We start from the raw sequence: 12,404 nt of genomic DNA on the forward strand, positions 1-12,404 counted from the left end.
GGATTGTGATACCTTCTAGGGAGGCTTGGACGAAGGGCTTTACTACTATGGTTTTGACAGTTATATATCTTACCTTAATGAATGTTATCAGTCAGTTTACTATAATAGCTGTTTTTCTGAAACTTTAAGGTGTGCCACAGAGATCCATTTTGGGTCCTACTCTTTTTATCATTTATGTGAATGACCTACCAGACAATGTTAATGGTCGAGGAGTTAGTAGCTATGTAACACAAAAAGATTTAAAGTACATACTTTTGTCATTTACACAGATTTATTAATCTTAATTTATTTTAAAACTTCGTGAATTCCATAAACTTATTCAAGGTTGTAAGAATTTTAGAAAATGGCATAAAAATCAATTTAAAGGAATAATATATATATATATATATAGTTTGACAGGTATTTGGTCTTCTGATCATATGTTAGTTTGCTTATTTAAACGCATATGTGACAGATACGGCCAAATACAAAATAATTGAATCGGAAAAAGTGAGGGCTCTGTGGTGTAATGGTAGCACATTCACCCGGCAAGTGAGAGATCCGAGTTCGACTCCCGGCGGAGAAAGTACTTTTTGTGATTTAATGTTTATTGAAATTAAATAAGGCTATTGCCATTTATACAATTTAATGTATATATATATATATATATATATATATATATATATTTATTTATATATTATCTCTGGATTTAATAACATTTTTATGTAAAAAATACATCAAACATAGCTTATTGTACCAGTTTAAAAGTAGACATGGATTAGTAACAACACAATTGTTACAACGTTATAACAAAAATATTGTGCAACAATGCAAGTTCACAACCAGAAAAATTATATTTCAAATACCAGGGATCAAACAGCTTTGGCTAGCTTGATAACTGGATTGACAAATTAGAATTACCAATTACCAATAGAGGGTTAAACTTTATAATCTATTAATCCAATTTCAGTTTGATATGTTTACAAATTATTTTGTATACCCAAACATGGAGTCCATCTATTGTTCTGTTGACTTTGCCAAAAGAAATATTTTATTTTATCTTTAGTTTACAATAACGTGTCAAAGGGCATGTGAGTACAATAACAATAAACACACTTGAATGTTTAAAATCTTTTCCCATTGTTTAGTTTCTGGATTCTTATTATTCTGAAATAAAATGTACACTGATTTTGATTTGTAAAAATATTTTATTTCTTTTTGTTATTTAGCGTATGATCAGTACGGACTAGAAAAGTACAATGAAAAATTCTTAACCTAAGTAACAGATTAACTATCCTTGTTAAATACAATATTTCGGACTTAAATAAATAAATAATTAGTACAATACTAGATTACTATGATCAACGTAGTTTATAGAAGGTACAGAATTTAGTTAGACTATGTTATAAAATTAGTGTCATGAGTGTATTTCAATTAAATATAAGAGTATTGATAAATAATTAAAAGAATAATACAACGAAGAAATAAATATAAAATTTCCAAACAGATAAAATATGTATTATAATAAATAAGGTATAGTATATTATTTACACTTATGGTAGCTTTCTGGAAAAAAGTAATCTAAAATACATGAGGTAAGTTATAAAACTCTTCTATAGAAAACATTAATTCCCCACTGATTTTAGCACCACTGTCACCCTAAAACAGAGAGGTGATTTTGAATTGATTGCTAAACAATAAAAAAGAAAAGAATTCTCTAACTGTATTAAAAAAATTACATTAAAATCCAAATAAAATATGACCAACATTTTTAAATCTTGCTTTATAAACTACATAACATGAACCAACGTTAAAAACAATGTAATGTTACATAATTGAGCGAAGTACATATAGCTATAATTACTTAAATGCCAAATTAACTTAAAAAAAAAAAAAAAAAAAAAAAACATTGAAATGAACCTGAAAAATCTTGATCCGGAAGTAATTTTATTTAACCGGACCTGAATTTAAAAATCCAAACCCCATCCCTAGTGATTATGAACGTTATTGTACAGTAAAATACTGAACGTGGTTGGGCTGCAGGAACATTTACTCTGGGGGCCTCTTGTGCTGACTCCATCCGTGGAAACACTTGGTGAAACGCCTGGACTCCTTGTTCTTCAGCGTCAGGAACAGTTTACGCAGCTTGTCTGGCTGTTTGGCCCTCATGTGTTGTATGTAGACCTACACACAAAATATGTTTTAATCTGTAAAGTGTATTGCATTTAAACAAAATTTAATGATTTTCTACATAGGCTGTAAATAAATTATTTAACTCTGTTGGTAACCGGAATCACTATTATTTTACTCTGTTACAAATTTATACATGAGAATACAAAATTGGTAGTTTAGTTACAAAGAGTTTTTATACTGGAGTACGCTCATTCTTCCCGCAACAAGATGAGTGAATACATTATCCACAGTAAATCTATACAATACACTGTTCACTACATTGTTACTAGTTATAGAAGAGCATCCTCTGCTGCTCCCAACAGGTTGAAAAAGATTGCAGTGCCCAGATGATAAGATAAGATCATAGATCTTATCTAAGAAATCTGAGATAGGAAAAGCTTCAATAATTAGTAGTTAATATAATTTTTAAGCTTTATTGAATTGTACCACGAATTTGAATTTAGATCAAATTAACACTATGGTAAATAGTTATTTTCCGATTTTTATCAATGCTACTTTGAACTAAAATGCCCTATTTTATTTATTTTTGTTTGTGTTTCCCTCTTATAGCATATTTACATGGTGTAATAAAAAATACGGTGAATGGATTTTTATAACTGCAATTGCTTACGCTACATCAATATGATGTAATTTGCCTAGTAGCGTGATCTGTTGAGACAGGCAGCAACAAGTTTTAACATGCTGGAGCTTGTCAGTCAAGTGCCAGGACCGCTAGAATTAGGTCGTGTCTGTTGTGCATTATGAATTTTGAACAAAGCATTAACATTACATTTTGTTTTAAGTTGCTAAAGAATGCCAAAGAAGCTTACGAAATATTAAAATCTGTGTATGGCGATAATATGTTAACTCTGAATAATGAATACAACACAACCGATTTAAAAGTGGAAATTAGTCAGTTGAAGATGAGCAGCTTTTGCGATGACCATTAACCTCAAAAACAGATGACAATGTGCAAAAAGTAGAAACAACGATTTGCTCAAACAGGCAAATGACTATTCAAGAGCTTTCGGAAGATCTTAACATCTTCTTCATCACGACAATGTGCTGTGTCACATCTCGCTGCTCATTCGTGAGTTTTTGGCCAAAAAAGTGTTCTTGTCTGTAAACATCCACAAAACTCACCCGACTTGGCACCATGCGACCTCTAGCTCTTCCCAAAAATTAGAACTGTGCTTAAAGGAAAACGGTTTTGACACCATTCCTGACACGACTGAGCAGCTAAAAGCCTTTCCAGAAATGTTTCCAGTCATGGATTAAACGTTGGAATAAGTGCATTGCTAGCTAAGGACATTACAGTACTTTGAAGGAGATTAAAATCGAATTCGATGTAAGTTTATTATTTTTTGAAATAAACAATTGTTCACTGTATTTTTTATTACACCTTGTATAGACTGATAAAAGTTAGCTTTTAACTTAAAGGAAAACATATTTTATAGATGTCTTGCCATTAAAGGAAGCTATGGAATTCATTAGTGGCATGCGAAGGGTTAAGCAGATTGTTAATGAGGTTCACAACTTTACAAAAAAAAAACCAAAATTTTCTGAAAAATATTTTGAAAATGTTTTGAAAAAGTCTTGGCTGATTGTGATTAATACATTGATTGAAATAGAAGGCTAAAACTTCTTGGAACAAAGTATAATTAGCGATGAAATATGAAGGTTACGTAAAACAAAATGTTACCACAATTTTACCACATGAAAAATGAAGACTGAAAACTTAGCTGCTGATAAGGTTAAATGAACTTCCAATTGGACCAAATACACACACACGCACACGCACACACACACACACACACACACACACACACACACACACACACAATGACAACTGAATAGTTACTTCACCAAGTACTTCTTCACCTTAGCAGTTATGCCAATTGTAAACCAAAAAGAAGTTTTCGTCGCTACCATGTTTACTAAGACCTACCTGTGCAGATTTGTACGCCAGTTTCACCTCCACCTCACTGCACCTGGAGCCAAGCCACAAGAACACCTGCTCTCCATTGTCCAGGATCATGATGTCGTCGTCTGCTAGATCATCCTGTGAACACAATCATCACATAGGTAAAATAACGATGATTATTTGCTTCAATAGATAAACAAATTCGAGTCAAGTGACTGTGAATTACTATTATCGAAAGTTACAAAGTAATATTATATAGTGATGTAAGGTTGCCAATAAACTTATAAATACCAGAAGGAAATAAATGATTTAAAGAAAAAGTGCTAGTACAATAGTTGTCCGTTATAAACGAAGTTTATTTCTGTAAATACTTTGTGTTGGTTGATGATCTGGAGGTGTCAGTCAGCTGCTGACGTGATGGGACAATTAAAGATTTAATTAGGTATAAGCTAGTTGCCATTACATATTTCAGTACTGCAAACAACCATTAAAACAATTATTTGAATGAATAACCTGAATATAATTGTCAAAAAAATCTTTAAATGCAACCATCAAGCAGAACTACTTACATTCACGACGACGTGTGTCTCATTGGGTACACGTGATCTTTCACGACTGCCGTACTGACCCAATCAGGTACACACAAGGCTTTCGTAAAGCACATTGTGTGCCCGATGGGGTACACATTGCTATGCAATTCCTTATTGAGTTTTTTCTTGTTTGCATGTCTTGATCCGCACTTCTCAGACTATCGTGTACTCCATCAGATGCAAGATTGCTTAATTTTTAAGGTAAATTAAATTTTTTGATACTCCTTGGGTGTATATGAAGAAACATAAAAAATAAAATAATTTGTTTGTGCAAAATTGCAAAGCCTACATACTTTTTGTATTATACTTAAACGTTTTACGTAAACAAACGATTATGGTCTATGCCATTATTGAAAAAATCAACAGCAAATAAAAAAATATGAAAATAGGCCATCATTGTGATTGTGTTAAAACAATAAACTGACAAGACATGACCCACATTGAGATTCTCAGTGAATAGCCAACAATACAAACACTGAATACGGCAGCTCTCGATATGAGCCATCTCTTGTCACAGTAAATCTGCTCTAAATCAGCTATTTATAATTCGATTAAAATACTTTTGGTGACATTAGATTTGTGATAAAATCCTCAAAAATACTATTCTTGTAATTCTTGAGAATAATTGCAGGTTTTTAAAATATTTAAAGTTTAAAAAGTTTTATTGGCCGCCATTTTGAAAATACTTATGATAATTGCATAATATATTTTTCGGTAACTGGCCTTGTTATCATAAAAATTTGGTATAATTTAATTAATTAGTTTTTAAGATATTTCTGTTTTTATAAAAAAAACACATACAGACAAACGGATGGAAAACTAACCATCGTAGACCCATGTTCATATGGTGAAATATGTCTGTCTTACCTGAGCAATAATGTGGCATACCTTTGTCCAGAGAGTTACGGGACTCCCTGTATAATTGAGTTTATAGGACTGTATAATTTAAGATTATAGGACTGTATAATTTAAGATCACCACCAGCTTAGGTGCTGTTATTGGATTAACGCTCAAACTCTTCCTTGCCATTGTCCACATTCATATTGACATATTTAATATAAATTGAAAGTTTTTGCATTAAATTGCTTTAAACTTTGGTAAAAAAAAGCGTGGAATGTCAGAATCAGAATAATCTTGATTTATAATCTTAGAGATTACAAATGGAGTCAATTATACAATTTGTTGTTATTTGAAATGACAAATAAAGTAAGAAAATATGAAAGGTAATGGTTATATTGTTCTCTGCATGTATTCCTCTAGTGTGTAGAATGGGTGGGTTCTTAGCCATTCCTGCAGTGCCAATTTCAAAGGCTTCCCCTTCTTCAATTGCAGCTCTAGTGGTAGATGGTAAAGTTTCCTCCCATTGTATGATGGCTCTCTTTCATACAGTTGAAGATGGTGGTTTGGAAGGTTGTAGAGACCAGATTGCCTTGTGTGGTGTTGGTGTATATCTCTGTTTCTGGGTAGTTCTGCTGCATCCGCATGCAGTATTAGCTCGTGGATGTAGATTGCAACAACTGTGAGAATGCCCAGGTTCTTAAACATTTCTCTACAGCTTTCCATCCTTCCAAGTCCAGCCAGAACCCTTATGGCTTTCTTTTGTAAGATAAGTATTCTTTGCAGATTTGTTGCTGATGCTCCCCCCCATACAGCTATTCCATACCTCAGGTGAGTTTCGAATAGTGAGAAATATGCTATTTTTGCTGTTTCTGTGCCACTGATAGATTTGATTTGCTTAATTACATATAGGCTTGTGTTAAGTTTGTGGGTAAAATGGTCAAGTTGTGGGGTCCAGGTCATTTTTTCGTCTAGTATTATACCTAAGAATGAGGCTTGTGTTTCCATTTCTATGTCAGGTATCACTAGAACATCAGCTGCCCTTTTCCCAAATGCCAACTGGCTGGTTTTTGAGGATTGATCACAAGATCGTTTCCAGAGCAATATTCATATGCTGTGTTGAGGGCGATATAGGAGCTCACTGCAAGCCTATCCGTTGTTGTCTCACGTAGCAGGAGGGTGGTATCTGGGGTATATGGTATTTGGGGTAATGGTACAGGCATTGATCAGGTGCTAGTAATCCAAAAGAAGGCTGTGAGAATTTTAGTGGATGCACCTGTGTTAGATCATTGTAAACCTTTGTTTGTAAATATTGGTGTTTTAACTGTTATAAATCTGTATATTTATGAGGTATTAGTAGATGTAAGAAAAAAAGTCACACATGGTTTTGAAAAGAAATGATGTTCATCACTATAATACAAGAAATAAAGATAAGTTAAATGTAGATAGAGCTAGATTAGGTAAAACCATGAATTACCATACAACCTTAGGCATTAAAATGTTCAATTTGTTACCTTATGCTGTTCAAACTTTACCATGTCAAGTTTTTAATAATAAATTGTATTCTTGGCTAAAAAATAGACCTTTCTATAATATTAATGAATATTTTAGCTGTGAGATCGTTCATAAGGATTTTTAACTTTAGATTAGGCTAGTAATTTAAGCCTTAATATTTGACGAAGCCTATTGTAATTTTATTGAAAATTATTAATGGCCAATAAATTGTCTATTGTCTATCTATTGTCTATTGTCTATTGTCTATCGTCCGCATACATGAGAGGAGTACAAAGATCTCTTAGGTGCTGAGGCATGTCATTTATAAATAAAATAAATAAGGCTGGTCCTAACACAGACCCTTGCGGCACACCTCGTTGTACTGGTAGGGGAAAGGACTTAACTTCTCTTGTGATTCCTTTGGTTGTGTGTTTGAGTTTTACCAATTGTTTTCTGTCCTCTAGATAGCTTTTGAACCATTTTTTTGCTATGTTGGTCACGCCCAAGTGTTCCAGCTTCTTAATTATTCGTTCATGGCTGAGGCAATCAAAAGCCTTGCTTAAGTCCAGCAGAATAGCTGTTGTCAGACTGCCTTCTTCTAAGCTGTCAATAATGTACTCAACCAGTGTAATAATTGCTGTAGAAGTTGATTTGCCTTTTGTGAAACCATGCTGGTTGTCTGACAGTAGGTTATTTTCAATACAATGAGGAGTCTTTTGAGGACTATTCTTTCACACACTTTTGATATGGTTGAAATAAGCGAGATGGGTCCATAATTCTCTAATGTAGTGTTATCTCCTTTCTTGAATTTGGGATAAACCTTGGACAATTTCATACCTGATGGGAAGATGCCTTCTCTGAATGATTGATTGAATATGGATGTAAGAGGTATGAATGTTTTAAGAACTTTTTGGTGAGTATGAGTGATATAGACTGACCATTGCCTGCATAATACAATATACTACGAGTAAGGAATAGCATAAAAGATATTGTCATAATTTTTTTGTAATATTCAAGTTAATTTTGAGAGCTATACCAATGCAACAAATAATGTAAAAAAAACAGTAATTATTTTTTTACGTTAAATGTAAGTTTAACACATTCGAGTCTACGCTCGAGCCAGACTCGAGTGCCATTGTTTAAACCCCGGCCGGCGCTTGAGTGTGACTCGAGCAAATCAAATCAAAGAGAACTTTATTCATATACATCGAGTACAGAATATGTGTCAATATGTATGTAAAAATTTTATCTAGTTTAAAACATAGATCAAGATAAAAATGTCATGTCCAGTTTAAAAATTCCTCGATGGAGTAAAACGTCCTGTCAGCAAGCCATGCACTGAGATTCCTCTTCAACGCTGACTCTCTTGTTATACTCTTGAGGTTTCTTGGTAGGAGATTGTAAAATTTTGCACCTGCATAAGATGGCTTCTTGGTAGTCATGGTGAGTCGATGAGGTTGTAAGACGAAGTCTGTCACATTGCGGGTTCCATATGAATGAATTTCGCCCAGTCTATTACAGCGCAGAGCACAGCTTTGCCGATTGATATACGGAGTTGCTCGAGTGATATTCGAGTGCCGTCTGCTGCATTAGAAAGCCAGCTTTGATGGTTAGTTCAGAAAAATTCTGCTAGGCGCTACTACGTCATACCGATTGGCGCGTCATCAGTCTGTCTACGACAACAATAATTTTTTTAGCATTTGAAATTTTTTTGGCAATTAAAATTATTTGTAAATATGTATATAGTAAATGCCTTTAAAAAAATTGAAATTACTTGTTTTATTTATTCAAAAGTTAGTTTTCAAGTAACACAAGACATGCAGGAGTTTTTATTTTTCTTCAAAAAAGGTAAGTTTTGAAATTTTTTTTAAATTATTAGATTTTATAGGAATACGGTTTTACATATCAATTTAAAGAGGAAAGATAGAACTTTCAAGAAAATATAATAATATATACATAATATTTAACAGTTTTCTAAAAACAAAATCTGAAAACCAATTAATTTATGCAGACCAGGCTATAAAAACAGCAAATAGTGAGCCAGACTCCAATGTGTTAACTAGAAAAGTAAGCAGGCTTTGCCATTTCACAGAAAATAATGACTTCAATATGTTTTTTCAATGTTTCATGTATCTCCAAAGGGGTACCTAAAAAATTAATTTGCCTTAAAAATTAAGCAAACATATGCACAATGGAGTACACGATAGTCTGAGGTATTTATTTAACAAATACGTGGGAAAATATTTAACAAATCCCCAAGACAGGCAAACAATAAAAACACAGTTAGGAAATGCATAGCAATGTTTCCCCCATTGGGCGAACAACGAGCTTTGTGAAAGCCTCGTGTGTATCCGTTCAGATACATGAAGGCATTCGTGAAAGATCGTGTGTACCCTATGGTGTACATGTTGTCATGAGCCATTTAAGTGCAAGCAACACATGAGAAAAATTAGGCCTTACATACAACAAGCTGAATTTGAAGCATTAAAACAATACATAAATCTTCAAATATTTGCTGTAAATTTACTGAATTCTTCTAAAATCTCAAATAAAATCATAGAGTACAGTAAGCGAAAATAAAATAATAAGCTTAAAAACTAAAAATAAAATAATGGAGTGTTTTAGTTCCCTATGCCTACCTGACAAAAATCGGAACACTTCTCGGAGACGGTGAAGTAACCCTTCTCGTTGGAGCAACGGAACAGTCTTGTGTAATTCATGAAGTCTGCGTCTCTCTCATAGGGCTTGCGTCCACCCAACCCCACCCAGAAGAAGTTGTCAGGTTCCTCTCCTTCGTTTAGTACTTGCAGAGTGATCCATGGCTAAACAGGGGAAAAGTGATAAGAGTTTTCGTGAAAATTCCAAATATTTTTCCCATTTTTACAGAGTGTTTTATTAAATTCTTCCAGTTAAAAAAATAGAAACTGATTTACTTTCCCCTACATAATAAAGGTACCAAAACACAAGATAATTATTTTAGTGAAAATATTTTGTGTTGCGACATCCAAAAAGTGATTTTTGTGAAAATGTCCATCATACGTGTTTGTATGCATCTGCCGTAGTAAATCGAATGGATAGATTTTTACCAAATTTGGCATGCTCATAAAAATATTTACTACGTTAAAATTTTTGGAATTTGGATTTTAAACTTTATTTCACTCAAAAACTTAAGTTTTGTTAACAAGCTAAAATGTTACAAGATCACTAACAATTTCGATTACATTCTTAAGATTAAATTTTCATTAGATAATTTAAAACATAGCACAAACACCGTTTACCATAAAATTCTCACTCAAAAAGTTGTAAAAAGAATGAGTTTTAATATTGGGTAAATGCAATTAATTGAAAATTTAACAGATATATGTACAGGGTGACCGTTGATTCTTAGCATGTTGATTCATTTAAAATGTCAAAAGATCATCTTTTAATTTCATTAAACATTTGTTTACTTATCAACATTATTTAAGTTAAAAAATGTATTATTAGTGCTAAAAAATAATGCCACTATGTTTTAAACGGTTGTAAACATTTTTACCATTTACAGACCATTATTGGTTTAAAATGTGGCCTAATTCTTATGTTTCAAAAGACTTCAAAAAAATTTAAATATTTGCTTACTTCATATACTTCACAAAGATATTAAATGAGAGAAGAATACAGCTGTCATTTAAATAAGAGCGCCAAAGGTAGGGTGCGTATGATCTTTAGTAGAAGAGACCGGCAATTAAAACATACAGTGCACTCCTGTCGATAGGGATAAAGATACTGGAAGAAATAAATAAAACACCCTGTATAGATTTAGACTACTTCAATACACATATACAAATAAAATTATTCTAAAGAAACCTGTATTTATTCTCATATTTAGTAAACACCAGTCAATAAGTATGTTTGTGTCATGTACATTTTCACATGATATGAAAACAAAAAACAAACATGAAAATGTATTCAATGAAATATATTAAAAAGTTTAGGAATATAATGACATCGGTATATATAGTCTGAAATACCTGAATTGATAATTTAAAACGAGAAAAAATAGGTATTTTTGAAAGATAGAGAATGATAATAACAATAAATTTTAAAAGTCTAATTTATAAAATATGTTATATGAATTATTATATGAAAATAATAATAACGAAATGCAATTTAAATCCATGAAAACCAAATACATTCATGCAAGAAAATGGTTTAAAACAACATGTAATGATCAAGTAAGCTAGTTATGATAGCAATGCGTTATAGGAATGGTATGACATAGAACCTAACAGAACAGATGTAACGGACACGTAAAAGAAAAATTATGGTAACATTATTAAATAGGAAATTTGGTTTACTTTTCCCATAGATAAAAGTAAGGATATAAAAAAAACAATATTTACTACATTGAAACAAATTTTTTGATTGCTTCTGATATTTTTACTTTGTATAAACTCTAATCAATAAAATAACATATTTGATCAATCTAAATGACAGAGGAGAAATAAAATAAAATTAGAACAATAATATAGTTGTGATTGTTGGATTTTAATGAAATAATAAATATTTATTTTGCTTCAAAACAGTGTTACTGTTTTGTTCAATCTAAAAATAAAAATTATTTGGCGTAATTGGAAAATTGATTTTGATAATTTTGTCAATATTTTAGTGTTATATTGTTAAGACACATTATCTGTGTTATTTACACTAAAAAAAGTAACAACTCTTTTTCCAGTAAGTTAGAAGTGTAAGAAAGGGAAAAAATTGGGTACATATTTGCAAATCGTGTAAAGAAGTAGATATCCTGACACTTTGAGCAAAGAAAATGTTGCTTTCTCTTTGTGCACTATTTTGTTATTTGCAGCCTTTTGGTAACAACTGTCCAGATCATTACAATTTGTTAAAGCAATTTAAATTGTACACAATGTATCTAAATCTCCACACAATGTAACAACTAGAGATGGGCAAGATCCAATTTAGTCATCAATGTAACGATCAACCTCGGGAAAAGAGATAAGAAGGTAAATATTTGTATGTATGCCTTCATTTTGGCGTTCTAAAAGTTATCTCAAAAGTCTCATATAATCTTGTGTCTGCGTTGTTAATTATTCAAGGTCACAGAGGTAAATAAAAACAGTTATCGTGATTTTTTTATTCCTATTGCTCCAATATGTTATCACCTATTATAAAGATTTAGCCCAAAAAATTTGGGAAAAAATTGAAACATTTTTTCATGCGCTCAATTGTTTTTCAGATAGAGGGCTGTGAGCGCGCAGCAATCAGTCATACGTACTGTAATTCAAGGTCAACCGTGTTACCTTGTATTTTGACTAATATATATTATTTATCAATTAAAACATTGTATTTAATTAACAAAATTTTACTTATTTTCAATATATTCATTCAATAATAATTATTAACATTATATA

The 12,404-nt window shown here is 31.9% G+C and overlaps 1 protein-coding gene across 1 annotated transcript in view; it reads right to left on the reverse strand.

The window, feature by feature from the left end:
- Window positions 1-1,167: 1,167 nt before the first annotated feature.
- LOC124367345 (protein flightless-1) overlaps window positions 1,168-12,404 on the reverse strand; it is a 47,202-nt gene continuing 35,965 nt past the window's right edge. The window contains exons 21-23 of the mRNA XM_046824090.1: window positions 9,636-9,818; window positions 4,100-4,213; window positions 1,168-2,163 (exon numbers count right to left, since the gene is read on the reverse strand). Coding sequence (XP_046680046.1) covers window positions 2,029-2,163; window positions 4,100-4,213; window positions 9,636-9,818 — 432 coding nt within the window. The 3' untranslated portion in view covers window positions 1,168-2,028. The remainder of the gene's footprint in view (window positions 2,164-4,099; window positions 4,214-9,635; window positions 9,819-12,404) is intronic.

Source organism: Homalodisca vitripennis, chromosome 8, assembly GCF_021130785.1.
Source record: "Homalodisca vitripennis isolate AUS2020 chromosome 8, UT_GWSS_2.1, whole genome shotgun sequence".
NCBI classification, from domain to species: domain Eukaryota; kingdom Metazoa; phylum Arthropoda; class Insecta; order Hemiptera; family Cicadellidae; genus Homalodisca; species Homalodisca vitripennis.